The sequence below is a fragment of the Chionomys nivalis genome, chromosome 19, assembly GCF_950005125.1.
Source record: "Chionomys nivalis chromosome 19, mChiNiv1.1, whole genome shotgun sequence".
NCBI classification, from domain to species: domain Eukaryota; kingdom Metazoa; phylum Chordata; class Mammalia; order Rodentia; family Cricetidae; genus Chionomys; species Chionomys nivalis.
The window spans coordinates 61,273,403-61,301,390 of NC_080104.1; the positions used below are offsets into that span (position 1 = coordinate 61,273,403).

Sequence of the window (27,988 nt, forward strand, 5' to 3'; positions counted from 1 at the left end):
GAAGGTATATTGTGTTCCCCCAAAGACATTTAAGGTGCACACAGACCACCTAATCCCTCCAGGAATAGAAGTGTACCCTTCCAGGGCCAGCGAGTGAGGAGCGGTTCTCGCCCCTACACTCCCCTGCCCAGGTGGAGATGGGGGTGGGGTTTCCCTTTGGTGGCTGTGGGCGGGCGGCTAGAGGCGGGGGCCGGACCTAGGGGCGGGGGCGAGCTGGGGTCTCTGAGCTGCCAGGGTGGCCAGGGGCACACAGTAGCAGCCACCGCGGAGCAAGCAGCAGTGACAAGCAAGCAGACATCCCCTCAACAGCACCTTGCTGCATGGAGTTGACCGCTGAAAGCTGCTGACATCCCTGGGTCCTGGTTCCGAGGCTCAGCACGCTCTGTCTACTGTCCACACCAGAGCTGTCTGGGTCTGGGACCCAGCATTCTGAGCCATGGAGCGGGGCAGCGGCTGCCCCCGCCTCCTTCTGCTCCTACCTCTGGTGCTGGGGCTGAGTGCTGCCCCGGGATGGGCAGGTAAGAGGAGTCTTGTCTGGGTGTCAGTCAGCTGGAGGTCAGAGCATCTACCTGGAAGGGACCACAGATGCCTTGAGTAGGAGCATCTGCGTCTTAAGAAAGGGATTTGGGGTTTAGGATGAAGGATGAACACTCGAGTTCCTTGTAGCCAGAATGGGACTGTCACCCTCCTTGAAATGACTGGTGGAAAGCGGGTGATGGTAGTGGCTGGGGACCACAGACCAGAGCCTGAGCAGGCTGGGTTCGTGGTTTGGGTCCTTAGATCCGAGAATGGCCAAAGCCAGTCTTGTCCAAGCTTTGCTGATGTTGGGGTGGTGAATGCCAGGGCTGATGGGTAAAGGAAGAAGGGTCTGAGTCAGGGAAGAAGGCTACCTCCACTGTCCCGTTCTCTTTGGGTCCCCCAACCCCTCCCTGTGCCCTGGATGCTGCCACGCGGCTGGCTCTAGGGAACACCAGGGCTGGCTGCCAACAGGACGGCCGCTGGACAGGCCAGGATCAGGTGTCTGAGGCCAGAGCCAGCTCTTTGCATTCCTGCCCCTCCCCTCCCCCTCTGGCCAGCCGGACTCCTCTGGGACCCTGGTGTCCACAGGCCCAATCTTTCCCCCCTTTTTCCTCCAGAAGGGAAAGGCTCCTAGAAAAGAAGATTTGATATCAGAATAGAGTCTGGGAGTGCGGGTCTAAGCAGGATGGAACCAGCTCCTCTCTCCCAGAACAGGGACAGGACTGATTTTGTATATATCTCCATTATTCATGTTTTCTCTTCTCTGGAGAGAAACTAGGCAGAGTGGCAGTGTAAAGGATATAGGCTAGACCAAAGAAGTAACATAAAATGAAGTACAAGGTATTTGCAGAGGCAGGGGACTGACTGAGATCACTGTCCCTTGTTTGGGAGCTGAGCCAGTGGAGGAGGGAGTCCAGGGAGATGGGTGACTAAGAATTCCCGAGAGTAAAGGACAGGGCATTTGGGGGCTCAGGGCAATTGATGGGGTGCCAGTGTGTCTCAGACAGTGGGCTTAGTATGTGGCTTGTGGGGGGCCGTCTGTGGGCAGTGAGCGTGGTGTGGAACTGTCCTCCACAGGGCTTTGATGGAGGGTGGGGACCTCCGAGGTCTCCTTGGCCAGGGGTCTCTGTGAGTCTCTGTCTCTCTGTCTCCCTCACCTTGGTCTCTCAAAGCTGCCCTTGTGTGTCAGTGTTTGCAGAGCCGCCACACTTGGGGGCCAGGCTCCTCAGGGGCGGGGGAAGGTCGCGGTTTCCTCAGCTCCTGGACTCAAAAGGCCTTTTCTCTCCTGCCGGCTCCACCTCGTCCACCCCACCCAGCTCTGCTCTCCTGACTGCCCTGGCCTCTGCCCGCCCCACTTCCACCAGCCTTTGCAAGCACCCTCTGTGGGAGCTCTCCACTGTGGGGCAGATGCTGTGCTTTGGGGGGCAAGCCTTCGCTTTCCAGGGAGTTTGGGCCCAGGAAGCTGAAATTTAAGGAGTCCTGGCTGATGGCCTGTGACTTGAATCTTTAGATTCAGATGGTGGGGGTGGCAAGGCAGGACTGAGGTTCCAGGTGTGAGGAGCTGGCCTGGGATTTGGGCAAGAACTCTGATGGCATCTACAGATGTGTGGCTTGCAGCCCTGGGCCTGCCCCTGCCCTGCGAGCAGCTTCAGTTTCCCCTCCCACTCTCCAAACCTGGGGGCATAGACATCTGAACCACCCCGTCCTGGTCCTGCTATCTCCTTCCTTAGCCCAGCCAGAGCTGCCCCGCCCCCACCTCAACCCAGTCTTAAGCAGCTGGAAGACCTCTCTTACACAACCGCCTCTCCACCTCCCTGTGCCCAGGATGATCGATCGCCCAGATGTTGTTTGTGCTAGAGACCAAGCAGATGCCAGGAAGCCAGAAACTGGGAGATACAGAAAGGGAGGGAGAGCAAGGGAGAAAGAAAAGGATGGATAGGGCATGGGGGAGACTGGGGAGAACAGAGGAGGGATGGGAGGGAGGGTCTGACAGGTGCACACACAGGAGGAGGGCAGAGAGGGAGGGAGGGAGGCAGGGAATGACAGGGAGAACCTTAGCAAAGATTCACAGCTTAGACAGCGGTGGTGGGTCTGAGACACAGATGTGGGGGGCGGGTGCAAAGACCAGCCACAGCTAACTGCACTTCCCCTCTGGGCCACTTTGCTTCCCATCCATTTAGGTTCTTTCAGAGTGATGTAAAGGATCGTGAGTTGGCGATCTGGGTGTTCCCTCTTTAGACCCTCTCTGGGCCTGTCCTGTCCCCTGACTTGAACCCTGACTCTCCCAGGCGCACCCTCTGTGGATGTACTGCGAGCCCTGAGGTTCCCCTCCCTTCCTGATGGTACCCGGAAATCAAAAGGGGTCTGTCCGACTGATGTGGCCTACCGCGTGTCACGACCTGCCCAGCTCAGTGCACCCACCCGCCAGCTCTTCCCAGGTTTGGGCAGTGAGATGGGGATGTGGGGAGGTGAGGTTTGGGATCGCCTCACCTCTCACTGCATCTTCACTGCATCTATGTGTCTCTTCCTCTGGGGTACCAGGAGGCTTTCCCAAAGACTTCTCCCTGCTGACTGTTGTGCGGACCCGCCCTGGCCTCCAGGCTCCCCTCTTGACTCTATACAGTGCCCAGGGAGTCCAGCAGCTGGGCCTTGAGCTCGGTCGCCCGGTGCGCTTTCTGTATGAGGACCAGAGGGGGCGGCCACAAGCCCCCTCTCAGCCTGTCTTCCGAGGCCTCAACCTAGCCGATGGCAAGTGAGTCAGTTTGTCCCTTTGGCCTGCCTGACCCAGATTGTCATGGAAAGTCACTCAGAAGCCCCAGTTTCTAAACTGAGGGCCTCTGCTGGCCCTTTGAGCACACTAGCCCGCTGCTCAAACTTCCTGATCAGGGTTTGGGTCTCAGAGTCTGGGTTGGGAAATGGGAACAAAAAGGTGCCTGCTGGCTCTCTGGTAAAATATTTAGTGTTTTGAGCCTTAGTTTCTAGCAGATAAATATGACACTCCAACTGGAAAATGATTGCAGGGTGCCCATGCTGTAAACACCGATTACATGGTAGCCCTTGCTTGGAATTCTTTTTAAAAATTTAATTTATATATGTGGGTGTTTTGCCTGCACCTACATCTATACACCACGTGCATGCCTGGTACCCGCAGACCCCAGAAGATGATGTCCGATCCCTGGGGACTAGAGCTGCAGGTGGTTGTGAGCCACCGTATGCATGCTGGGAATTAACCCAGACCCTCTGGAAGAGCAGCCACTGCTCTTGACCCTTGAGCCACCTCCCCAACGCTATTGTAATTCTTAATCCCATCATCACCGCTGTCTGTTCCACCCGTCAGTCACATGGACTTCTTACCCCACGGTTAGGTGGCACCGTGTGGCTGTGGCCGTGAAGGGCCAGTCTGTCACCCTCATTGTGGACTGTAAGAAGCGGGTCACCCGACCCCTTCCCCGAAGTGTGAATCCAGTGCTGGACACCCGTGGGGTGGTGATCTTCGGTGCCCATGTCCTAGATGACGAAGTCTTTGAGGTAAGCACAGCAGCTGTCTGAGGAGGGTGATTCTGGCTCTTTATCTCGTGGTCACACTTCTGGTTCCAGCCCTCTATCTTCCTAGGCTTAAGCCTTTGGTTTTCTTCCCAGGATTTTCTATTGCCGTTTCCGGTCTTCAGGGCTGATCTTTTTCAGTGGGCAGAGAGAGGTCTGCTTATGTAAATACAACTTATTGTCACCACTTGTCACTTGTCACCCATCCACCAGTGATCTATTCCTTCACCCAATTTACCTGTTAATTCACCTGCCCAGTCACCCACAGACAACCCCTCTTCCTGCGTCCACCCGTGTGTCCATCGGGCCCGCTGACACCAGTGACCTGTCTCTTCCTGTGTCCACCCGGCCCACTGACACCACTGACCTGTCTCTTTCTGTGTCCACCCAGCCCATTGACACTAGTGACCTGCCTCCAGACGCGTGCACGCCTTACCTCTTGGTCCATTTACTCACCTGACCGTCTACCCAGGCCCCTCTCCGCTCACCTCTCTTCCCCTGCACTGCTACTCCCTCCTCAACCCCCCACCATTCATCTACCCATTCCCTTTAACCTGTCCCACATCTGTTCTCTCCTCCACTCACCCGCTCACTCTGTGCACCTGCACATACACAGACGCATGCCTCTGTTCACTAGCGCATGGCCACTACAAACTCAGCCGCTGCTCCGCTCTACTGCGCCCACTCATCTCCCCGCCCCCTCGCCATCCAGCCGCTCAGGTACCACGCATTAGCCCCGTCCACACAGTTAGACCGCAGTGCATACCCTTCACCTGCCCCCTCATTTTCCTGCGAGTCCGTCCACCCATCCATCCACCGTCATTCTTAGTGCACTCAAACCCCTGTTGACCCGTCTGCTATTCCACTCCATCTATCCATCCACCCATCGACCCGCCCGCCCACACTCACTTTTTCTGAACACAGCATGAAAGTTCAAGGTCTCTGTCACCCTAGGAGGGTCTTTGTTTTGCTTTGAGATGAGCCAGTGTGTGAGACTCAAGTCATTGCCACTGAGATTCAGAAGGAAATAAGTTCCTTGTTTCTAGAGGTCCATCTGAGAACTCCCATCATCACTGATGGTGGAAGGTCAAGGTCCCAAGGCCGTCCCTGTCTCCAGAAGCCCTGTGGAAAGGCCTATGTGTGACCCTAGGAACAGGGAGGAGCTGGCCTGTGTTGAATCTGCAGTTGGAAGGCCTGAGTTCACTCCGTCTACCCACACATACATGGACATCCTGACCGGTCATTCTGAGGGACTTTGGCTGATCATTTCTCATTGAGATATGAAATAAGGGACGGCAGTCCTTGTCCCCCTGCCTGTTCCTATCGTCCCTATCGGAAGCTGCTCGTGACCTTCCTCCGTGCTATAGCTTCGTCTGAGACTGTTGTGTGGATACAGCTCATAGCTGTTTATTCGGTCATTTGTCACCTGTCCAAATCTGCTTGTTTATCACCTGCCCAGTCTCCCAGTCACCCAGAGACAACCCCTCTTCATGTGTCCACCGCCTCCATCCATCTCCCCAGCCAGCCACCCGCTGACCTCCCTCTGGATGCATGCATGACAGACTTACCTGTTCATCCGTTTCCTCGCCCGAACATCTACCCAGTCACTTTGTCCCAGACCATTCCTTTTGCCTCTCCGAGTCACTCTGTGTATCTCTCTATCGCTTCTCCCTCCTCATATCTTTGCAGGGTGATGTTCAGGAGCTTCTCATCGTCCCAGGCGTCCAAGCTGCCTATCAGTCTTGTGGACAGAAGGATCTGGAATGTGAGCGGGAACAGAAGGATGCCCCTCAGATTCCGAAGCCTCACAGAGCCCAGAGATCGCCAAAGAAGCAGCCATCAAGACTTCATAAACCACAGAATCAGGAGCCCCAGCGACAGGTAAGGGAGTCGGGCAAACAGAAGCTACAGCCTTGTGTTCCAGGGAGGACACTGGGGTTCTCCAGGGCAGCCCTCCTCCCCCACAGTGTTCCATGGTGCTCCTCCATCCTCTCTCTAGCTCCCAGCAGTATTTCTCTGTTCCCATCATGCCCTCCTCCCAGTCCTCGGTCATCAACCTTTTTATTTTCATTTAAAAATAAAAAGAGTCATTATGAAGAATCCCCAGCGGGAGCTATGTGCCCTGCTTGTGTGGCATCTTCTTCCCGTCTGCCTTGGGTTTCCCATCCCTTTCTTGAATTAAGAGATTGGGGGACATTAGGGGACAGGTGAGCCCCGAGGAGGTGGGACAGGGAAATGAAGCTGAGATGTGATACCAAGGGGGGTGGTGATAGGGAGGACTAGGCAGAGAGGGAATCTCAGTGGGGGCGGGGGTGGTGGTCTGTGGATGTGTGGAGACGGGAGAGAGTTTCTGCTCACCAAGTGCCTTGGGGTGTGATGGGAAGAGAGATGAATGTCTAGGTTGGGGGGATGACTGGGTGGTTGGGGTGACAGCTGTGTTCTGGGCACAGTGACTTGAAGACTGGAGGGTCAATCTCTTAATCGTATCTGCTTCTGTCCACATGGGAAACCCATTTCCTCCTTCTCCCCTCTCCCACTATCTCCTCCACTGTCACCCTATCTGTCACTCTTGCCTCTCACCCCCCAACTCCACACCATCTCCTTACCGCCCCTCTGGAATCTCTGCCCTGTCTACCCACCTCCCCGCTCCTAGCCCACTGAGTCTCTCTACTATGACTACGAGCCCCCCTATTACGATGTGATGACTACAGGGACGGCCCCTGATTACCAGGTAAACTCTAGGGCCCCCTTCATCTCTCCCCTTTCTCCCAGCACCTCCTTACACTAAGTCCCCATCAGCCCCAGCTTCTGGGAGAGACACTAGACTATGGAGGTTCACTTGCTCACTGCCCGCCCCCCATCTCTCCACTGCAGCGTCCTCAGAGCTCCAACCGCAGGGCTCCCCCTTCCCCTAGGGGGCGTCGGACCCCTCCCCGAAATCCTAGCGCTCCTGCCAAGAGGTCAGCAGCCAGGCAGGCGCCCCCCTCCCGACGCCCAGCTCCGCGGGCAGCTTCCCCCACTGCCCGGGCCCTCCCCAGGACCAGAGGCAGCGGTTATCGGCAGGTAGAACGGGCATCCAGATCTTTGCCCCCAACTTACAGACACTGGAGATTGACTCTCTTTAAACTGTCTTTCTCAAAGGGGCTGCAAGATCTGAGATTTCCCCCATCCCCCACCCCAGAGCCTGCCTGTGGTGGGGACAGGTGGCTGCTTCGCTTTCTTTCCTGCTAACCTCTCCCCTCTCCCCTCCCCTCCTTCCCTCCTCTCCTTGGGGCTAGTACCCCACCCCAGGTGAAGAGGAAGGAGTCCTGGAGTCCAGCTCCTTGCCATTTCTTGAAGAGGTAACTTTGTCCCCAACATCACCCAGCTGGACCCCGCCCCCCCCCCCCCCCAGCATCCTCCCTGGCCGGAGGGCTCTTCATGTACCCACTTAAGACTTCTCTGGTCACTCCAGATCTGCCATCTGCTTGTCTGTGTGTGGCCATTTCTTCTGGGGTCACAGCCTTCTCCTCATATTTTTTGACTCTAAAGTAGACTCTCTATGTTGGTGTTAGGTGAACCCCTTTCCTGTGTCATGGTGCCATTCCTGGGTCCGTTTTCTGTCCAACATTCTCGTTTTTTTCTTCTCTCTGTCTTTCTGTCTGTGGTCTTAGAGTCCTCATTTGTCATTATGTCCATGGGCTGTCCTGTGTCCAGCCCTCCGGCCACCCTTCTTGTTCTCTGCTATTTCCCCAATCACGTCCATTTCCAGACGTCCATTTGTGGTCAATAACTATTCCTCTTCTGTCTGGTCCCTCCCCTTGCTCACTGTGGGGGAGAAAACTCCAGTCCCAATGACCCTCAGGTTCTTTGAGGACAAGAGCCTCCTCTCAGGCCTAAAGCCTCCATCTATCCTTTCTTACCCCGCCCCGCCCTGTCCTTGGGAAGGAGCAGACAGATCTCCAGGTCCCCCCAACAGCTGACAGTTTCCAGGCAGAGGAGTATGGGGAGGGTGGCACAGACGGCCCGGCAGGGCTCTACGATTACACCTATGGCTATGGGGACTATCATGAGGAGACCGAGCTTGGCCCTGCCCTCTCTGCGGAGACAGCCCACTCTGGAGCCGTAAGTGAAATCAGCTCCTAGCCCATCCTTGGCCATCGGGGGCGCTCTGTGGATGGCTTCCTGTTTGATCCTGGTTGGCTGTGTGCTACTTCCTGTTGGCTTGTCATGTTGTCTTCACAGGAGATGTCTATGCCCCTGGAGAAGATCACCTCCTGCTTTTTCTTGCCAAACGTCTTACCCCGTGCCTCCCTGTGGGTCCTCTGTCTCGCATGGCCACTTCCTTTCTCCTTCGGCCACTCTTGTCTAAATTGAGACAGGTGTTAGAAAGCTTTCGTCAATAAGCAGCTGCCTTGTGTCCAGTTTCTGTCCGTCTCATCCCGCTCCTCCTGCTCAAATCAACTTCTCGTCCATGTTGATGCTCAAGGTCCTCTAGGACATTTTCCAACCTTCGGGGCCACTTCTGGTCTCTTTCCCTGTCTACTGTAGCCTTGATGTTCTTCCTGTGTGAAGCTGGGGTAAAAGGGATTGTTTGTTTGTGTTCTGATTTTTCATGCTGTCTTGTGACAATTTTCTTTGACAATAAACTACTTCCTGGATACCTCAGATTATCGAAATTATTAGGCTAATTCATTGTGGACCTATATGTATATTGTGGCTGTTTCCTGTGTGTCCTTCCCTGGGGTTGGTGTGTTTTCCTTGCCTTTCAACCTCTTAATTCTCTTGGCAAGAGTTGCTTTCTGTTTGTTTTGTGATTTTCTTTTCTCTCTTGGTCATGGTAGCCATGTTGTTTTTGAAGGTCCACTTCCTGGATTCTTTTTTCTTGGAGGCTTCCTGTCTCTCTAACCACTTCCTGTTTGTTCAGTGTGTTTTCCAGCCATCTTGGCTGTGTTTAATTTTTCTTGGCTCTGGTGTCGGTGTTGCTTCCAAGTGTGTGTCCCTTTGTTTTATCTCCTTAGTGGCGTCCCAGGTCTTTAAACGGCCCTCTCTGTTGGACTGCTTCCCGCTGGCTCCACCTTGTCCTTTGCACGCTTGGCATCATGGCTGTCCCCTTGCTGTTGCTGCTGCTGCTGCTGTTTAACTCTGCACTGCTTACCTGATTCTGCCACCCTTGCTGCTTGAGCTGTATGCTACCTTCTCAGTATTTGGGGTTGGGCTGGGATTTGGGAACCGATCATGCCTAATTGGCCAAGATGGGGGTGGAGGGAGGAGTTCGGAAGGTCTTTGTTGGGAGAATGGGGGCAGTAGCAAATGACCTTTGACCTCTCTGCCACTATCTTTGCTTGGAGTGGGAATTGGGGCAGAAGAGTGGGAGGGAGGAACTGGTGGACTTGGAATATAAGTGGGGGTGGGGAGGGAACTAGGGGACTGTGAGGGTTGCTAACCTAAGAGCTGTATTTTCCCTAATCCACCTGAAAGGCCAGAATGTGGACTACCAGTGGTAACAGCTTTCTAAATCTCCTTCATATGTATGTTTGCCTGTACACAGGCACGCGTGCGCACGCGCACACGCACGCACACACATGACACGTGCACGCACACACACGCACACGCACACACTTGTGTGTCTGTGTACCACAGGCGTGCCTGGTGCCTGCGGAGGTCAGATCAGGGCATCAGACCCTCCAGAACTGGAGTCACAGGTGTTGTCGGCCACCAGATGGGTGCTGAGGACCAAACCCAGATCCTCTGCAAGAGCAACAAGTGCTCTTAACTGTTGAGCCATCTGCCCAGCCCCTCCAGGGCATTTTTGACTTGTGAACCCCTTGAAGCTAGAAATTGCAACTAGATATGGGCATGGTGGCAATGCCTATAATCCCAACACGAGTGAGGCTGAGGCAGGGGGACTGAGTTTGAGGGCAGCCTGCAGTACTCTGAGTTCTTTTAAGAGTGTCTTAAAACAAGCAACACGAAAGCTATAGATAAACTTCTATACCTTAGGACACATGCTTTTCATTTTCTGGAGGAAAACATGTAGCTTTTAAAATCAAATTCTCATCTGATTCTGCCAGAAATAAACCTACCTACTTACTCGGGAGGTGGGGTCGGGGTGAGGAAGCAGGCACCTCTTCAGGTCCTAAGGATTCCCGGGGTCACCTTTGGTGACAGGGTGGGGTCCCCCAGGAGAATTCTGGGTTTTGGAATCCTGGGAGGGAAGCGGCTCTCAGAGACACAGCATGCACTGGCTTTGGTGGGCTGGGGAACTGGCTTAGAGCTTGGAGGTGGTGTCCAGGAGGTCCTGCAAGGGAGGCTGGAGTTGGGATGGGGCAGATGTAGTGTCCTGGCAATTCACGGGCCCCACTGGGGGTTACATGTGTGTCTCCCTCAGGTTGCCCACGGACCCCGGGGGCTAAAGGGAGAGAAGGGAGAGCCTGCGGTGCTGGAGCCTGTGAGTCATACTGGGCGCGGAACTGGGGAGGTAATGGGGTGGGTGCTGGCCCTGTGTCTTCTAACTTTGGGTGTCTGACCCCACAGGGTATGTTCGTAGAGGGACCCCCTGGCCCAGAAGGCCCTGCGGTGAGTATATTATAGAGGCTGCCTTTCTTTTATTAGAGACGTTTCCTGCAGGTACTTCTGTGGCTTGCCTAAGTATGTCCAAGTCTCTACTCTGAAGAGTGCTTCCAAACCAGACTCCAGATTCCCACACCTCTGCTATAGAGACCACCTTCCAGTCCGTACCCCTTGTCTGTCTGATGTGTACCCCCCAGTCCATGCCCCTCGTCTGTCTGATGTACACCCCTCAGGTTATTCTCCTCATCTGTCTTATGTGTATCCCCGCAATCCATGCTGCTCGTCTGTCTGATGTACGTGTATCCCCCCAATCCATGCTGCTCGTCTGTCTGATGTACGTGTATCCCCGCAATCCATGCTGCTCGTCTGTCTAATGTGCACCCCTCAGCCACATGCCTCTCTTGTATCTGATGTGCACCCCCAAGTCCGTGCCCCTCATCTGTCTGATGTGCACCCCCCAGTCCATGTCCCTCTTCTGTCTGATGTGTACCCCTCAGCCACATGCTCCTCTTCTGTCTTGGCCATGTACCCCTCTTGTGTCTGATGTCCACATCTGACTTTCCTTCTTGTCTCTCAGGGATTGACTGGACCCCCTGGCATCCAGGGGAACCCAGGGCCAGTTGGAGACCCTGGCGAGAGGGTAAGTGACTGTTCTGGGTGTGGAGAGAGCTGCAGAGGAACCGCTCACACCCCGTGGGTGCTGCGTCTGGTATCCTTTATCAGCTGAAGAGCAGACTGTGCTCCCCATAGCCTAGAGTGGGCGCACACTAGGGGGAGAGGGCAGTAAGCTCGTGCCTCCCTGCAGTTTTCTTCACAGGGTAGAGCATTCAAGGGGGATCAAGAGATGTCTATGTTATTCTGTAGGGAAGGATTTCAAAAGGATGTCACACCTCTGACCTCTGACCTGCGTCTGTCTCCCTTTCTTCTCATTCTTTCCCACGCAGGGTCCCCCTGGCCGGGCAGGGCTCCCCGGGTCAGATGGAGCCCCTGGTCCTCCTGGCACATCTTTGATGCTTCCAGTGAGTTATCTCCTGGGCTTCGAAACAGGTTGGGGGTGGCGCTTGTATCACTAAGAACTAACCAAGAAGGCTGTGGAGGAGAAGCTGGGCTTGATGGGGCTTGCCAGAGCTCTCAGCCATGGACCATGATGGCAGAAAGACCTGGAGTGCATAGCATCAACAGAAGCGATTTATCTTTGGGGGTGGGAAGATTGCACCCTCTTTAGACCTGGGACCAAAAATGGGTCTTGAAGAGCCAAACATGGATCATCTAAAAGAGGGCAGAGAATCTCATATGTTAGGAGGTGAAGAAGCAGAGGAGAGTATTGTCACCACAGTGGAAAGAGGGTGGAAGGGTGGTGCCTAGCAGGAGGAGGGCACAGCTGAGACATCGGAGGAGGGCGTCTCTGGCTTGGAGGGCGCTTGGATTTCCTGAGGGGGAACTTGTATCTTCTGTCTCCCCTCAGTTCCGGTTTGGCAGCAGTGGGGGTGACAAGGGCCCCGTGGTAGCAGCCCAGGAGGCCCAGGCCCAGGCCATTCTGCAGCAAGCACGGGTGAGCAGGGCCAGAGGGAGTCCTGGTAGAGGGAGGTCTGTGGTGGAAAGGGAGGGTGTTTGTGGGGGGCTGGTGTGAAAGGTTGGGGGGGACAGCCTGGGTTTGCTCAGGAGAGATGGAGCCGAGGTAAGGGTGAGGATCGGCTAGAGGAAGGACGAATGTGGGGTGTGCTGGGCTCTCAAGTTGCCTCCCTCTCATCTCTGCTGTCTCTCTTGCTCCTCTAGCTGGCGCTCCGTGGGCCGCCTGGCCCCATGGGATACACAGGCCGCCCTGGACCCTTGGTGAGTGAGTTGGGAGTTAAAGTGGTGTTTCTTTATTTGTGTGTGTAGTTAGAGACAGTTCTGTCAAGGAACGAGGTCAAAAGTTGTTTTGCTTCTTTGGTGGGGGGATGCGGCTGGGTCAGAGGACCCTTTGAGATCACTGTTGGGTGTACCCTTCAGCATGGGCATTTTCTCTCACAGGGTCAGCCTGGGAGCCCGGGCTTGAAAGGAGAATCTGGAGACCTGGGCCCTCAGGTGACAACCCCCACATGTGATTTGTAGCTCAGTGTCTCCCTGACCTATGCCTCAGTGTCCTCCTGGCCTGTGCCCATTAACCATCCCTGTCTCTCCCTCACTAGGGCCCCAGAGGACCACAGGGCCTCACAGGCCCTCCTGGCAAGGCTGGGCGAAGGGTGAGTCCTCTAGGGATGGAAATGGAGCTTGGAGGATAGGGGACCATATCTCAACTTGTTCTCACACGTGCTTTGTGCCCCTAGGGCCGAGCTGGTGCCGATGGAGCCCGTGGGATGCCTGGAGAACCCGGTGTGAAGGTAACCTGCTTCCCTCCTCTGACAGCTGTAGCCGCCTGCCCTGCCCCAGGCTCACCAGCTTCTTGTGGGATATAGCCCCTTACTAGGGACAGAGTAGGAAGGGGGGATGGGAGGTGACTGGACCTCACTTCTTCCTCTTCCTCCTAGGGTGACCGAGGCTTTGACGGACTTCCAGGACTGCCCGGCGAGAAGGGACACAGGGTGGGTGTGATGTGGGCGGGCTGCAGTCATGGGGACTGTTCTCTAGAGGGGAGGTAGGGACCTCAGAGTAAGTCAGAGAGGCCTGGGCTCAACAGTTCAGGGAAGGGGCCAGTGTCTGCCTGTGTGAGGAATCTGAGGCCTCTCTTCGTTGTTCCCTTCTTCTCCAGGGTGATACGGGCGCTCAGGGCCTTCCTGGGCCTCCTGGTGAGGATGGAGAGCGGGTAAGTGCCATGGTCAGGGCGGGAACTGGACTCAGAAGTCTGGAAGGCCAGACTGATCCGATCAATACGCCCTCCTTCTCCAGGGTGACGATGGCGATATTGGGCCCCGAGGGCTGCCTGGAGAGTCGGTGAGTGTCCTGGGGGTGCTCTGCGGGAGCCACAGGAAGTGATGGGAACAAAAGGGACACCTTTCCTATCACTCTCTCATGCTGTCTCCATCAACCCTGATGCAGGGACCCAGAGGACTTCTTGGCCCTAAAGGTCCACCTGGTATTCCTGGGCCTCCGGTAGGTGACACCCTGACTTCCAGCCCCGACCTTATCCCTGACCTCTCCTAAATACTTCCTTCCTCCCTTCCTCCCCTACCCATGAGCTTTTCCACTTCTGGACCCTCCCCCTTATCTCTGCTCCTGCTTCCCCCCAAGCAGCACTTGGTAGATCATACAGTACAGTGCACCAGGGCTCTGGCTATAGCCCCAAACAACAAAAATCCTCAAGAAAAACAAACAGAAGCCCTCACAGCCCCAGGCCCACGCCCTGCAGGTCGGGCTACGCCAGCCTGGCTTGGAGATGAATGTGCGGTCTGATGGGGCGTTTGCTGTCCACCCTCTGGGATGACCAGGCCATGATTCTCAGAAACCACAGTGTTCCTGGCCTGGCCCCAGCTTCCATTCTGCTTACCCCATCTTGTGTTTCAGGGCATTCGAGGCATGGATGGTCCCCACGGCCCCAAAGGGAGCTTGGTGAGTGATGGCCATAGAGACCCCGCCCCTCGTCCCTGCAAGTGCCTTACCCAGTCTTGTCGGCTGCCATTTGGAACCCCTTCCTGTTTCCTGACCCTGTCCTCTTGACTGCCCTTGAGATTTCTACCCTTTCTGTTCTGTCACTGTCTTCTGATCCCTGCCTGACCCTGCCTGACCCTGCCTGACACTGCCTGACCTCTGCCTGACCTTGGACTGGCCTTCTCTGACTGCTTGTTTCTAGGGACCTCAAGGAGAGCCAGGGCCTCCTGGACAACAGGGCACTCCTGGGACCCAGGTGAGTGGTCCTGCTCTCTCCCAACCACAGTGACTGCCACCTAGGCCTCACCATGGGGCACACTCTGGGTGGGGACAGGTCACTGGGCCCTTCTTGCTCTGGCACTTAGTGGTGATGTAGAGAATGACGCAGCCCCGTGGCTCATGTGACTTCTCTTTCTCCACATGCAGGGCCTCCCCGGCCCTCAGGGTGCCATCGGTCCCCATGGAGAGAAGGTGAGTGACGGTGGGTGACTGATTCCCAGGGCATCGCGTTCTAGCAATGGGTAAGGAGCGAGTCCCTCTCTCCTGAAATCCCAATTCCTCCTGCAGGGTCCTCGTGGGAAACCAGGGCTCCCTGGCATGCCGGGATCTGATGGACTCCCGGTGAGTGCCCCCGGCAAGCCCCTCAGTGGCTACCTTTTCAGTGTGTGCCTTTACTGTAAGGTCACTCATGGGTTGCCTGTGGTATCAGCTTTGTCAGGGCATAGGGCAATTTGGGGACTCCTGGGAAGGTGACAGGGCTCAGCAGTGACATTCTCTGTAACTCCTTCTTGCAGGGTCACCCAGGGAAGGAAGGTCCTCCTGGAACCAAAGGGAATCAGGTGAGACCCTCCACACTTCCCTTTACCCCCTGAGGTGTCTTCAGACTGTGGAGAGGGGGTCCTGTCATCCTTCACTTGGCTCTGATGATGTTCTGTGTCTAAGACCCATGACCCCCTCCCCTGAACTTAGTGTCCCCCCAACCTCAGTATAGTTGCTATGTTCTCCTGCACCCTGAGGCCCTCACAGTGACATCCTGAGGGACTTCATAAATCCCTCTCTTTCTTTCTCCAGGGTCCCTCTGGACCACAGGGTCCTTTAGGATACCCAGGCCCCCGAGGTGTCAAGGTAACTGAATACCAGGGAATGGGTTGTGGGCTCAGTACTCTAATTTAGCTGATTACTTGATCTCTGCCCTCCCTCTGATTCTAGGGTGTGGATGGAATTCGGGGCCTGAAGGGCCACAAGGGTGAAAAGGTAAACCTTGTGCATTTGCTTCTAAGTACCGGTGCACCTTCTCCTGCCCTCCCTCCCTCAGCGCCCACCTGCCCTGCTCTCCCCAGTGCCCACCTGCTTTCCCCTCCCCCAGCGCCCACCTGCCCTCCCCTCCCCAGCACCCACCTGCCCTGACCTCCCTCAGCGCCCACCTGCCCTCCTCTCCCCCAGAGCCCACCTGCCTTCCTCTCCCACAGAGCCCACCTGCCCTCCTCTCCCCCAGAGCCCACCTGCCCTCCCCTCCCCAGCGCCCACCTGCCCTGCCCTCCCCCAGTGTCCACCTGCCCTCCCCTCCCCCAGTGCCCACCTGCCCTCCCATATCTAAAATCCACCCCTTTTTGCCTGTGTTCCCTGAGCCCACACCCAGCTCCCCCAACCTTTACCCTGTCTTTCCCAGGGTGAGGATGGCTTTCCCGGGTTCAAAGGTGACATCGGTGTGAAAGGAGACAGGGTGAGTTCCTGCCCACCCAGTTCCCCACCCCATCCTGCTGTGTCCCAGTGAGATGGCCACCATATTGTTAGCTACACCGGCCCCTCTGGTCTCTCCCTGTCCCCAACACTCACCTCTCCACTCTCCTCTCAGGGTGAGGTTGGAGTCCCTGGTTCCAGGGGAGAAGATGGCCCTGAGGGGCCGAAAGGACGCACTGGACCTACTGGAGACCCTGGACCCATTGGGCTCATGGGCGAGAAGGTGACGGGGATGCAGGAGATGGGGGATAGTGGCTCGGCCACGGGGCCAGGCTGGACATGGGGTGCCAGCTGACTTGATCACTGCTGGTCCCAGTGGCTTGAGTGGGGGGCATGGAAGTCAAGGGAGAATCCTTGGTGTGGCAGACACAGGGCGTCCTGGCTGGGGTGAGAATGTGGAGAGGGGAGTCGGGGGGGAGGTCTGTGGCCTTGTTCTGCCAGTCCTGCAGGTAGCCCATGACAACCCTGCTTCACAGAGGAAACTGTTGGCATAAGCGGGGCATTAGGATGGTTGTGAGCCCAGCAGTGAAGGGCGGAGCTTGTTTCCTACCCCAGCCCTGCAGCCCCCTGGTCAGGGTGATGTGAGGAGCATTGGGAGGGAAGGACCAGAGGGAGGAGCTGGGCTGGTGCCCCCTAGGGAGGGGGGAGGCTGGGCAGCACAGCAGTGGGCGCTGGGGTGGGTGGCAATGGCTGGACCACAGACTCTGCAGGACTCCATCAGCACAGAGATGGGACTTCTGCAGCCAGTGTTACTGCTAGGTGCCTGTGGCTCCTGTCCTTCCTAATTGGGTTCTGTCCTTCCACAGGGCAAGCTAGGCGTTCCTGGTCTGCCTGGCTACCCCGGACGCCAGGGTCCCAAGGTGATGTGATGCTCCCCTTTTCTTTCTTTCTTTTTTTTTCCTTGTTTTGGTTTTTGGAGACAGGGTTTCTCTGTGGCTTTGGAGCCTGTCCTGGAACTAGCTCTGTAGACCAGGCTGGCCTCGAACTCACAGAGATCCGCCTGCCTCTGCCTCCCGAGTGCTGGGATTAAAGGAGTGTGCCACCATCGCCCGGCCTGATGCCCCCTTTTCTGTCCTCCTTGTTGTCCTCTCCTTGACTTCTGACCCCAGGAGGCATAGCCTAGCAGAGTGTGGGGTTCCCTAGAGTAGAGTTAGCTGACTCCCATTTTACAGATGACAAATAGAGGTCCATAGATCAGCAGAGGTCTTTCCAAGGCCACCTACTTTCTGGGAAGGCCCAGTTGGCACCATGGCTGCCTTCATAGCTTTTCTTCACCCTCTTTGGCTCTTCCCAAGCCCCTCCTCTCATCTTCTTCGTTCTCCATCTTCACCAGGGGTCCCTGGGCTTTCCTGGTTTTCCTGGAGCCAGTGGAGAGAAGGGAGCTCGGGTAAGCAGTGGACAGGGAGGTGCAGCGGGAGGAACCGGGGGTGGGGGAGGCTGCTGTGGCACTCTTGCCCTGGCTAATGTCTGTTCGCCATTATTCCCACCAGGGCCTGTCTGGAAAATTAGGACCTCGGGGAGAACGGGGCCCCACGGTGAGTGCTGTGGGCAGACACCCATTACCAAATGGCTCCAGGTCCAAGAGGTGGGCTGGGCAGGTTGCTCAGTGGGTAGCGACTGCACGTGCGCATAAAGCCGTGGGTTCGAACCCCAGCACTGCCTCAGCTGAGCGTGGCTGTAGAATCAGGTAGAACCGAGAAGATCAGATGCTTTCGGTTACCCTCAGTGACAATGTGGGCTCTTCAAGACTCAAGGATGTTTCTACCGTCCCCCCTTCTGTCTCCCTAGGGCCCGAGGGGTCAGCGGGGACCTCGAGGTGCCACTGGGAAGTCTGGCGCTAAGGTGAGTGGACTCAGTACGGCTGTGTCCATCCCCTGAAGCTGGGCCTTGAGCGTTCCCACCCCGTCCACTGTCTTCCCTTGGACAATGACGGATAAACGTCCACCTCACTCCCTGCCTGTTCACCCCCACAGGGAACATCAGGTGGTGATGGTCCCCATGGGCCACCCGGAGAGAGGGTGAGTGTGGCTTGAATGCTCTATCTCCCATGTTCATTTGTCCAGAGCCTCCTTCACTCACCCTGTCCCTGTCTCTAGGGTCTTCCTGGTCCCCAAGGCCCCAATGGATTTCCTGGCCCCAAAGGCCCTCCAGTAAGTTGACAGCTGACTTGTGACACACCTCCCTTCCTTCTCCCCCATTCCTCTTTCCCACCAAGACTTCACCTGACCCCAAACTCTTTCCAGGGCCCAGCAGGGAAGGACGGGCTGCCGGGCCACCCAGGCCAGAGGGGAGAAGTGGTGAGTGATTCCAGCGGTACAGGGTGGGAAGAGGCTTGGATCCTGCTGCCCCGGCTGCCCCGGGGAGCCCGGTACTTCCTGCCCCATGGCCACCCACCCTTGTCCATCCCTGCTCTGACTCCACTATATCTCTTTCCTCTTAGGGATTCCAAGGGAAGACCGGCCCCCCAGGACCCCCTGGAGTGGTGGGACCTCAGGTAGGTTCTCCCAGGAGAGGATGCACCCCAGACCTGGAGTTCGGGACCCCTAGCCCTGCTGACTGCCTGGGCAGGGACCCTGGGCTGAGGCCCTGAATTTCTGCTCCTTCCTGGATGGGTCTCTCTTGGAGAACTTTCCCAGCTGTGACACAAGGTGGCGTGGTCACGCCACACTGGGGATGCCGAGCCTCAGCGGCCAAAAGAGCATCAGTGTCCCAAAGGCTTTTGGGGAAGACTAAGGAAGGGGCGCTAGACTGGCACTTTCCGGGGTGCAGAGTGGAGTCTCAGGGTCACAGAGCTAAGCTTAGACTGTGCCTTCCCCAGGGAGCAGCTGGGGAAAGCGGTCCCATGGGGGAGAGAGGTCACCCTGGCCCCCCAGGACCTCCTGGAGAGCAAGGACTGCCTGGAACAGCTGGAAAGGAAGGCACCAAGGTCAGTGAGGGGCTGGCCACCAAGGAGGTGTTGGGGGTGGTGGTGGGGCTGCAAGAAGTGGATCAGTGTGGATCTGAGGGATCAGAGATCTCTGTTTAAATTATGGTTGATCATGCCTCTCTTTTTGTTTCAGGGTGATCCTGGTCCCCCTGGGGCTCCAGGAAAGGATGGTCCGGCTGGTCTGAGAGGCTTCCCAGGAGAGCGAGGCCTCCCAGGCACTGCTGTGAGTGTACCCCCAAAGCCAACAGCCTGTGGTTTCACTCTGATCATCTTCCCTGCTTTCATCTCACTGAGTCTACACTTTCCAGCACATCTTTTTGGGGTCCCCTGCCTGTGAAGTCTCCCCTTCCCATCTCACCTGTTGCCCTAAATCTGGTTCATAGGGCGGACCTGGCTTGAAGGGAAATGAAGGTCCAGCTGGCCCTCCTGGCCCTGCAGTGAGTCTGGGGCCTCAGGAGGCTGTGGGCAGGAACCAGGAAAGGGGACAGACGGTTGGAGGAGGATGCTGGGCAGGATGTGGCAGAAGCCACGGGCTGGGCAGAGGGGATCTGGGGTCAGCCAAGATGCATCTGATTTACTGTTTTTCTGAGATCCGTGGTCAGGGGTCCTGGGGTCTCCTTCCTTGAGGGTCTGACACCATTTCTCTCTCAGGGCTCCCCTGGGGAGCGAGGTGCAGCAGGATCAGGGGGCCCCATTGGTCCCCCTGGGCGACCAGGCCCACAAGGTCCCCCTGGAGCAGCGGGAGAGAAAGGCGTCCCGGTGAGCATGGGGCAGGGGCTGTGAGCTGTGAACTGAGGGGTGATGGGTACCCAGGTGTTTTGTGGGGGTGCTTGAGGGTGAGGCTGCATCCTTCCCTTGTTCCTTGCAGGGTGAGAAGGGCCCTATTGGTCCCACTGGCCGTGATGGGGTGCAGGGTCCTGTGGGTCTTCCTGGTCCAGCGGGACCCCCAGGTGTGGCTGGAGAGGATGGAGACAAGGTAAGACCCTACAGTCTTCTCTCCTCATGAGACTGCTGACCTCTGATCTCTATCTATTTGCATATCTCCTTTCCCTTGTATCTCATTACCTTCCCTGCAGGGTGAGGTGGGAGACCCAGGACAGAAGGGAACCAAAGGGAATAAAGGCGAACATGTAAGCATCCATGACCTTGACTTTGACCTCCTGACTTTTAACCTCATCCCACCCTTGATATGACCTATCCTGGCATCTCTGACTTCCTTTCTTCCCTAGGGCCCACCTGGACCGCCTGGTCCCATTGGTCCTGTGGGACAGCCCGGAGCTGCGGTGAGTGCCTCTGGGTGTCCACGGAGGCCCCAGCAGACTCTAGCCTGCCTCAGTTTCCCCTTCGTCCTTGTGTCTGATGCTCAGGTCTGTGTGAGTTTATGGATGGCAGACACGTGACCCATGACCTAGCATTCTGTCCTTGTCCCTGCTCTAGGGAGCTGATGGGGAGCCTGGAGCTCGGGGGCCCCAAGGACACTTTGGAGCCAAAGGCGATGAGGGAACAAGAGGATTCAATGGGCCCCCAGGACCCATTGGCCTCCAGGTGAGCGGGGATGGGAACAGGGCCTGAGAGGTAGGCTCTGGGAGGGTCTGTGAGCACCCTGCCAGTTACCGGTTGATGCAGACAGGGGAGGTGGGGATAGAGGACTGGGGCCCGTTAGGGGCTGAGTGACAAGGGTTGGGAGTCGGATGGGCTGATCACTGGGTCTGTGTACAGGGCCTGCCAGGACCTTCTGGAGAGAAAGGAGAAACAGGAGATGTGGGGCCTATGGTGAGTGTGACCCTCGTTGACCTGAATCCACCTGCCACCCAGCCTGTCCCCAGCCTGACACTCCACTGCCGACCGCATGGCTTGCATGTAGCCCCGCCATCTGCCCCGCCTGGACCTCTGTTCACACAGCCCTACCTCCTGCTCAGCCATAGACTTCCTTCTCTCCCTTCCTTCCCCATCCTGATGTATTCATACCCCACCCACCCAGGGACCACCTGGCCCTCCAGGACCTCGCGGCCCCGCTGGACCCAATGGTGCTGATGTGAGTCACCTCGTCCCTTGTCCCCTGCCCCTTCAGACCCATGTAGTTGAGTCCTTTGTCTCCTTTTCCCTACACCATAAACCCTAGTCCCATCTCAGGTACTAAGAGAAATGTCACGGCCCTGAGATGCTGCCACCACCTCCCCGCTGCGCTCAGCCAGGCCTGTCTCCCCTCATAACGGCTTCTCTTCCTCTTCCAGGGCCCACAAGGTCCCCCTGGAGGCATTGGGAACCTGGGTCCCCCTGGAGAGAAGGTAGCTGAAGAGGGGTGGATGGACCAGTCTTGGCAGGGGGAATGGGGTTAGATTTCTGCTTATTTCTGACAGAGATGTGGGGTTGTCAGGATTTGTGGGTGACTTTGATGCTCCTCTCTTTGTAGGGGGAGCCGGGAGAGTCTGGGTCTCCGGGAGTCCAGGGTGAACCGGGTGTCAAGGTGAGTGGTAATTCTGAGGTCTTGTCCCCCATATCTTCTGCCTTTCACTGTACTCTCACCTTTCTCTCTCTTGGCCTGGGACCTCCACAATCCAGGAGTCTGCTCCTGCTTGATCGCTGGGCCTGAAGGAACCCAGCCACCATTTCCTTGAAGGGAGGAGGGGCCAGAATACTCCCCATAGGCCTGACCCTGACTGTCTCATTCTTACCAAGTGGCTGAGGGGAGGCTGAGGCTGTCTTAAGGGTAGACTATTTCCCTGACTTTCAAGACTCCCTTGAGACCATCTGTTCCCTCCACTCGCTCTGCAGGGTCCGCGTGGTGAGCGTGGTGAAAAAGGAGAGGCTGGGCAGGCGGGAGAGGCTGGACCACCAGGGCCTAAAGGCCCTACAGGCGATGATGGCCCCAAGGGGAACCCTGTGAGTTTGGGGAGTGGAAGGAAGGTCTGGGAATGGGAGACCCCGGGATACTGGGGTGTGTGTGTGTGTGTGTGTGTGTTGGTACCTTGGAATGCGGGGAGCCCAAGGGTGGGCCTGTACCTGGGAGGGAGGCTGTGGGGATGGGTGCTCCTGCGGAAGAGTGCAGAGGGGAATGAGAGCTCTCCCATAGTTATTTTGGGAGCATTGAGGAGGCTAAAGTGATTGGGGCACAGGGGAGGGCACAGGAGACCTGTCTGCGGGGCTGTGTTGGCTCTGGATGGCCTTAGGGAGCTGTGATGTTAATCTTGCTATTCCTTTGGATTAGGGTCCCGTTGGCTTTCCTGGGGACCCTGGGCCTCCTGGAGAAGCTGGCCCACGGGTGAGTCTTGTTGGGGGGGGAGGCCAAGATGGTGGGGCTTTATGGTTGGCCTCTCTGTAGCAGGTGGACCCGGGTCTCGGGGTGTGGCAGGGTGAGAGTAGATGGCAGGAGTAAGTCTTGGCTGGGATGCCGGTCAGGTTGGGGACCCTCCTCTGACTCTGTTTACCCCTGCAGGGCCAGGATGGTGCTAAGGGTGACCGTGGAGAGGACGGTGAGCCAGGACAGCCTGTGAGTAACCGGTGCCCCTCTCTTCTCACTGACCCTTTGGGCCATACCTGTTCCCAGAGGTCTCCTGACCGGATCCTACTCATACTCCTCATATCCTTCCTCCGCAGGGATCCCCTGGTCCCACTGGGGAGAATGGGCCCCCTGGACCCCTTGGGAAGCGGGTAAGTGATGTTGATTCCGCGGCCTGTCCTTGGATAGGGTGGATGGAGGAGAGGCAAAGGCAGGTGATGGGCAGGGAGACACTGTTAGCTGGTTATTTGTGGTACATGCAGCTGGCCATCTTTGGTGTGTTCGGTGCCTTGCGTGTTTTAGGTGGGTGTGGTTGCTCTTGTTCAGTATTTGTGCGTGGTCCTTGCTAAAAGTCCATGTGTGTGTGCATATGTATGTAGGTTTTTGCGTGTGTGCGTGAGTGCATGCAGTGGGAGGGCTGAGTTGAGTCTGGTTATCATTTCTTCCCTGCTCTCCTCCTCAGGGACCTGCTGGCACTCCTGGTCCAGAGGGACGACAAGGAGAGAAGGGAGCCAAGGTGAGGGAGCAGCCACCCTGGGTGCTGGGACTTACCCTTCCTTCTTCCTCTGAGTTCTGTCTCCAGATGCCTTCCCTATACCCCCCCTTCCCTGCTGAGTCCCCCATTCCTCTGCCATGGCTCCTGAGGCATCGTCTTCTCCTCCCCACCTCACCCTTCTGCCTCAGACCTCCCTCTGCCCCCCTCTGCCCCCTTCTGCCTTGAGAACAAGTCCTTTCTGTGTGTTTCAGGGGGACCCTGGTGCTGTCGGGGCCCCAGGAAAGACAGGCTCCGTGGGTCCTGCAGGCCCGGCAGGAAAGCCTGGCCCTGATGGTCTACGGGGGCTCCCAGGCTCAGTGGTAGGTTGCAGTGTGAAGGAGTTGGGAGGGTGAAGACCGTGGGCGGTGTATAATGTGGGGATAGCCTTCCTGACCCCGCGGTGTTCTCTAACCTTTAGGGTCAACAAGGCCGCCCTGGAGCCACAGGTCAGGCTGGGCCCCCAGGTCCTGTGGTAAGTAACTGGGATATATGGTGGCTCGGGAGTGGCCAGAGCCAGGAAGGAAGTTGAAGGTTCTGGGGAGAGTGACTTCTTGTCTCCCCCAGGGACCTCCAGGGCTTCCTGGCCTCCGCGGTGATGCTGGAGCCAAGGGGGAGAAGGTGAGTGACAGATCCAGGATCATGGTCTCAATCCCAGCTCCCATGGGAATGGCCAGTGTCCACTGCTCTGCTTCAGGCCTTCAGTACCCAGTCCTCAGGGTTCTTCTTCATGTCCGCTGAAGCTTTCCCCAGATCCCGTCCATCTTCCTATCTTCCTGCCCTTCTCCGTCTGTGTAAGGTCTTTAAGAATCCCTGTGACTGGGCTGGAGACATGGCTCAGTGGTTAAGAGTATTGCCTGCTCTTCCAAAGGTCCTGAGTTCAATTCCCAGCAACCACATGGTGGCTCACAACCATCTGTAATAAGGTCTGGTGCCCTCTTCTGGCCTTCGGCATACACACAGATAGACTATTGTATACATAATAAATAATAAATAAATAAATATATATATATATATAAAAGAATCCCTGTGACCCTATGACCACCTCCCCCTTATCCAGGGTCATCCGGGTCTCATTGGACTGATCGGGCCGACGGGAGAGCAAGGAGAGAAGGGAGACCGGGGCCTTCCTGGCCCTCAGGGTGCCCCCGGACAGAAGGGAGAGACGGTGGGTCCGGGAATGGCTCAGAGAGGTCTGGGGGGTATGGTGAAATTCATGCTGAAAGTGGGGGTGGGAACTGGGCTGTGGGGTGGAGGGATTGAGGGACCCAGCCTCTCCCCATGCTGTTGTTCTAGGGCATCCCCGGAGCATCTGGCCCCATTGGTCCTGGAGGGCCTCCTGGCCTGCCCGTAAGTATACCATCTACCTCTCTTCCTAACCCCTTCACCCCACTGCAGACGTCCCCATACGGCTCTCGGCGCCCCACGGCTCTCTCTTCTGGTGTATCCATGTCCCTCATGTGGAAACCCAGGGTCCATGGACTTGTGACTTTGTCTCGCCAAGCCTGTGTTCTTTCCTGTGCTGACCCCTTCTGTTTATTTACAGGGACCCGCTGGCCCCAAAGGAGCCAAAGGAGCCACAGTGAGTGACCTCTTAGCTTTGACTTTGCCCTCCCTGAGCTGTAGGGCAAAGGCGCACATTCCCCCCTTCGCAGCGGGGAACCTCTCATTTCCTACAAGAGACCAGTTTGACCCTTTTGTGACCTTGAGCCCATGCTTCACCTCTTGACCCCTCCTTGACCTCATTAATTCCTTTGTTAGGGCCCAGCCGGACCTAAGGGAGAGAAGGGCGTGCAGGGCCCCCCAGGACACCCGGTGAGTGGGGAGAGCAGGCAGTGCCCAGGACCCGCTGCTCTGGCCGTGCAGTCTGATGCACCCATCCCGCTCTACATCCCCGCGACCTCACTGCACCTCTGTCCCCATCCAGGGGCCCCCGGGTGAGGTGATCCAGCCACTGCCCATCCAGATGCCCAAGAAGACCCGGCGCTCTGTGGACGGAAGCCAACTGATGCAGGACGACGAGGCTGAGCCCACTGGTGGTGCCCCGGGCACCCCTGCAGGGCTAGAGGAGATCTTTGGCTCGCTGGACTCTCTGCGGGAGGAGATCGAGCAGATGAGGAAGCCCACAGGGACCCAGGACAGCCCTGCTCGCACTTGCCAGGACCTGAAGCTGTGTCACCCGGAGCTTCCTGATGGTCAGCACCGGCCTCAGGCTGGGGACGGCCGAGTGGCTGCTGGAGTGGGGATCTTAGAGACGGTGCTGGAGTGGGAGGTCTTAGGGACAGCGCTGGAGTGGGGGGGGGTTAGGGATGGCACTGGAGGGGGGGGTCTTAGGGACAGCGCTGGAGTAAGGGACTTAGGGACGGCGCTGGAGTAGGGGGTCTTAGGGAGGGCGCTGGAGTGGGGCTAATATGGAGTGGTATCTAACAGGGACTGGTTACAGGTGTGTAATAGTCACAGGTGTGTAACAGCCACAGATGTGTGACAGTCACAGGTGTGTAATAGTCACAGGTCTGTGACAGTCACAGGTGTTTGACAGTCACAGCTGTGTAATAGTCACAGGTGTGTAATAGTCACAGGTGTGTGACAATCACAGGTGTGTAGCAGTCACAGGTGTGTGACAGTCACAGGTGACTGGGTGAGAAGTGCTTTGGGGTCTTAGCAGCTGACGTGGCTCCATCTGTAGGCAGTAGTGCCCACGAGAGTCGACACATACATGTGTGCACACACACCTGCACTCACACAGATCACATCTACCCATCACACTCCTCCCACAGGGGAGCCCACAACCAATGCTGGAGCTGCAGGCACCAACCAGAGACTGGGGTGGGCTGCGGGGTAATAGGTAAACTGAGGCAGGGCTGGGGGTGTTACAGGGCTGGGAGTGGGAGCCTGGGCCGTGGCTCTGGCTGGGAGCCTTGGGCAGAGGAGGGAAGGGAGCACGGAGATGGAGGAGCATCTGGGACCTGGGACCTGACCTCTCTGTTTTTCATCTGACAGGGGAGTACTGGGTTGACCCCAACCAGGGCTGCGCTCGGGATGCCTTCCGGGTGTTCTGCAACTTTACAGCAGGAGGGGAGACTTGTGTTACACCTAGGGATGACATCACACAGGTGCGAGCTGATTGGCCCTCAGTCTGCCAGCCCTTGCTCATCCTGACCCTTTGTTCCTTTTTGTGTGACCTTTGATGCTTTCTTTGTCTTCTTTCCTGGAATCCCAAGACTGAAGTTTGTTGTTCCTTACCCTGTCTGTGGCTGCTTCCCGGAACCCCTCAGTGTCTAGTGTCTCCCCTGACCTTTACCCTATCTGTGGTTGCTCCCTGGAGTCCACAGAGTCTCCCCTGACTCTTAACTACGCCTATGGCTGCTCCCTGGAGCCCACAGAGTCTCCCCTGACCCTTACCCTATCTGTGGTTGCTCCCTGGAGCCCAAGAGTCTCCCCTGACTCTTCTTTCTCCCCAGTTCTCCTATGTGGACTCTGAGGGCTCCCCAGTGGGCGTGGTCCAGCTCACCTTCCTGCGTCTGCTCAGCGTCTCCGCCCACCAGGATGTCTCCTACCCTTGCTCTGTAGTATCCCAAGATGGCCCCCTGAGACTCCGGGGGGCCAATGAGGATGAACTGAGCCCCGAGACTAGCCCCTATGTTAAGGAGTTCAGAGACGGCTGTCAGGTGGGAACCAGAGATGCTGGGTGGGTGGCAGGTCCCCGATTTGGGCTACAGGAAGGAGATGGGGAGAGCATTCGGTGGGATGCCTAGGGACAGTAGGGAGGAGCCCAGCTTCCAGGTGTCAGTAGTGCCTGAGGGGCGGGAGCTTAAAGGGCTAAGGGGGGGGAGTGGGAGTTGAACTTGTGTGAGCCATCTAGGTGGCCTCGTGTGTGTACACACACCAGCGTTGGTGCAGTTACACAAGCGCATGCATTTGTGGACCTTCAGATGCCCGGCAGAAGTACATGGAGGGCACACAGAAGCCCTAGTCCATACATCCGGAACCATCCGGGTGTGGTCAGGATTCTCAGGAGAGGCGAGCCTGGGGCTGGGTTGGGGTCCATTGCTGGCTTCTTCCCCCGTGCTCATAGCTCTCCTTCCCCGTCTGTCTCTCTGTCTAGACCCAGCAAGGCCGGACAGTGTTGGAGGTGCGCACGCCGGTGCTGGAGCAGCTGCCCGTGCGGGATGCCTCCTTCTCAGACCTGGGGTCCCCCACAAGGCGGGGAGGCGTGCTTCTGGGGCCTGTCTGCTTCATGGGCTAGGCCCTCGCTGACCCTGTCAACCAAAAGCAGACCCACCTGGAGTCACACAGCATGAACTTCACACCACCTCCCATAAAACCCCTCATCATCTAGGGGACCTTGGGCCAGGGCACCTCAAGCCTCAAGTCGGGCAGCAGCCAGGGGTGGGGTGAGCCAGGGGGTGCTGGGACAGCCCAGTGGAAGGGTGGCACCTGGGCCTCCGGCTCCCCCACTTGTGACCCATTAGAGAGCTGAGACCTTTATTTAAAGCAGTTCCCTGTCCCTCCAAACAAGTGGAAGAGAAAGGACACTGTGTATTTTGTATTTAAAAAAAGTAATTATATTAATTATTTAAAGAGAGAGAAAAAAGTAACAAAGATAAAGAGAGAAATGCCTGAAACTCCAGCAGATACTGGGGACAGGTGCTGCAAGGGTGAGCCAGCACCCCACTCTCCCCTCAGGGTTTTCCTTAGTGCCCGTGGGTGTGGCTTTCTGGGATGAACCCCCTTTCTCACATCCACCTGGGGTGCTAAGAATGCTGGAACACACACACTCCCCTGCCTCAGGGCTCCAGCTCTCCGCTCCCCAGGGAGAAAGTTCTGTCACACAACTGTCCCTGTCAGGAATGTCCTGCCACTTAAGACCAGGCCCCTTCTCTGGGGACACCAGACCAGAGGCCTGTGCAGGGCCTGCCTTGGGCAGGTTATTGAGATACTGATTCTCCCAGGGGCTGAAGTCACCAAGGCTCTGGGCACTGTCCTGGCCGCACAGTTTCTTCCCTGGGCACCTCCTCACCTCCCTGATGCTGAAGAGAGCTAATGTCTAGCCTACGGCCAGAAGGGACTCCCAGGAGCCCACTAGCCCTGTGCCCAAGCCCCTCTGACT

At 57.0% G+C, this 27,988-nt stretch overlaps 1 protein-coding gene across 4 annotated transcripts; it reads left to right on the top strand.

The window, feature by feature from the left end:
• Positions 1 to 267: 267 nt before the first annotated feature.
• Positions 268 to 27,985, top strand: Col11a2 (collagen type XI alpha 2 chain). 4 transcript variants are annotated; one of them, XM_057794567.1, is made up of 66 exons: positions 268 to 518; positions 2,808 to 2,957; positions 3,061 to 3,271; positions 3,885 to 4,047; positions 5,752 to 5,943; positions 6,716 to 6,793; positions 7,341 to 7,403; positions 7,990 to 8,166; positions 10,433 to 10,492; positions 10,579 to 10,620; positions 11,192 to 11,254; positions 11,559 to 11,633; positions 12,080 to 12,166; positions 12,391 to 12,447; positions 12,628 to 12,681; positions 12,786 to 12,839; positions 12,924 to 12,977; positions 13,125 to 13,178; positions 13,346 to 13,399; positions 13,483 to 13,527; positions 13,633 to 13,686; positions 14,098 to 14,142; positions 14,384 to 14,437; positions 14,608 to 14,652; positions 14,749 to 14,802; positions 14,976 to 15,020; positions 15,253 to 15,306; positions 15,391 to 15,435; positions 15,851 to 15,904; positions 16,037 to 16,144; positions 16,728 to 16,781; positions 17,255 to 17,308; positions 17,412 to 17,456; positions 17,710 to 17,763; positions 17,895 to 17,939; positions 18,018 to 18,071; positions 18,165 to 18,218; positions 18,362 to 18,415; positions 18,740 to 18,847; positions 18,981 to 19,070; positions 19,231 to 19,284; positions 19,499 to 19,606; positions 19,716 to 19,823; positions 19,924 to 19,977; positions 20,077 to 20,130; positions 20,285 to 20,392; positions 20,567 to 20,620; positions 20,829 to 20,882; positions 21,082 to 21,135; positions 21,261 to 21,314; positions 21,623 to 21,730; positions 22,056 to 22,109; positions 22,284 to 22,337; positions 22,445 to 22,498; positions 22,810 to 22,863; positions 23,094 to 23,201; positions 23,300 to 23,353; positions 23,446 to 23,499; positions 23,939 to 24,046; positions 24,175 to 24,228; positions 24,425 to 24,460; positions 24,640 to 24,693; positions 24,806 to 25,073; positions 25,879 to 25,991; positions 26,340 to 26,546; positions 26,984 to 27,985. In XM_057794567.1, exons 1-66 carry the CDS (start codon positions 437 to 439, stop codon positions 27,122 to 27,124), a joined length of 5,208 nt encoding a protein of 1,735 aa, XP_057650550.1. In that variant the 5' UTR covers positions 268 to 436; the 3' UTR covers positions 27,125 to 27,985. The 4 variants fall into 4 exon arrangements, with proteins under 4 accessions (XP_057650550.1, XP_057650551.1, XP_057650552.1 ...); XM_057794568.1 differs by having other exon boundaries at positions 7,996 to 8,166; XM_057794569.1 differs by lacking the exons at positions 7,341 to 7,403; positions 7,990 to 8,166.
• Positions 27,986 to 27,988: the final 3 nt, after the last annotated feature.

Bases quoted from the DNA above. Each gene is read 5' to 3' on its own strand.
- Col11a2 (XM_057794567.1), top strand. From the start codon at position 437: ATGGAGCGGGGCAGCGGCTGCCCCCGCCTCCTTCTGCTCCTACCTCTG. The intron at 6,794-7,340 runs GTAAACTCTAGG...CCTTGGGGCTAG, and splicing joins GGACGGCCCCTGATTACCAG to TACCCCACCCCAGGTGAAGA. The intron at 14,803-14,975 runs GTGAGTGCCCCC...TCCTTCTTGCAG, and splicing joins CGGGATCTGATGGACTCCCG to GGTCACCCAGGGAAGGAAGG.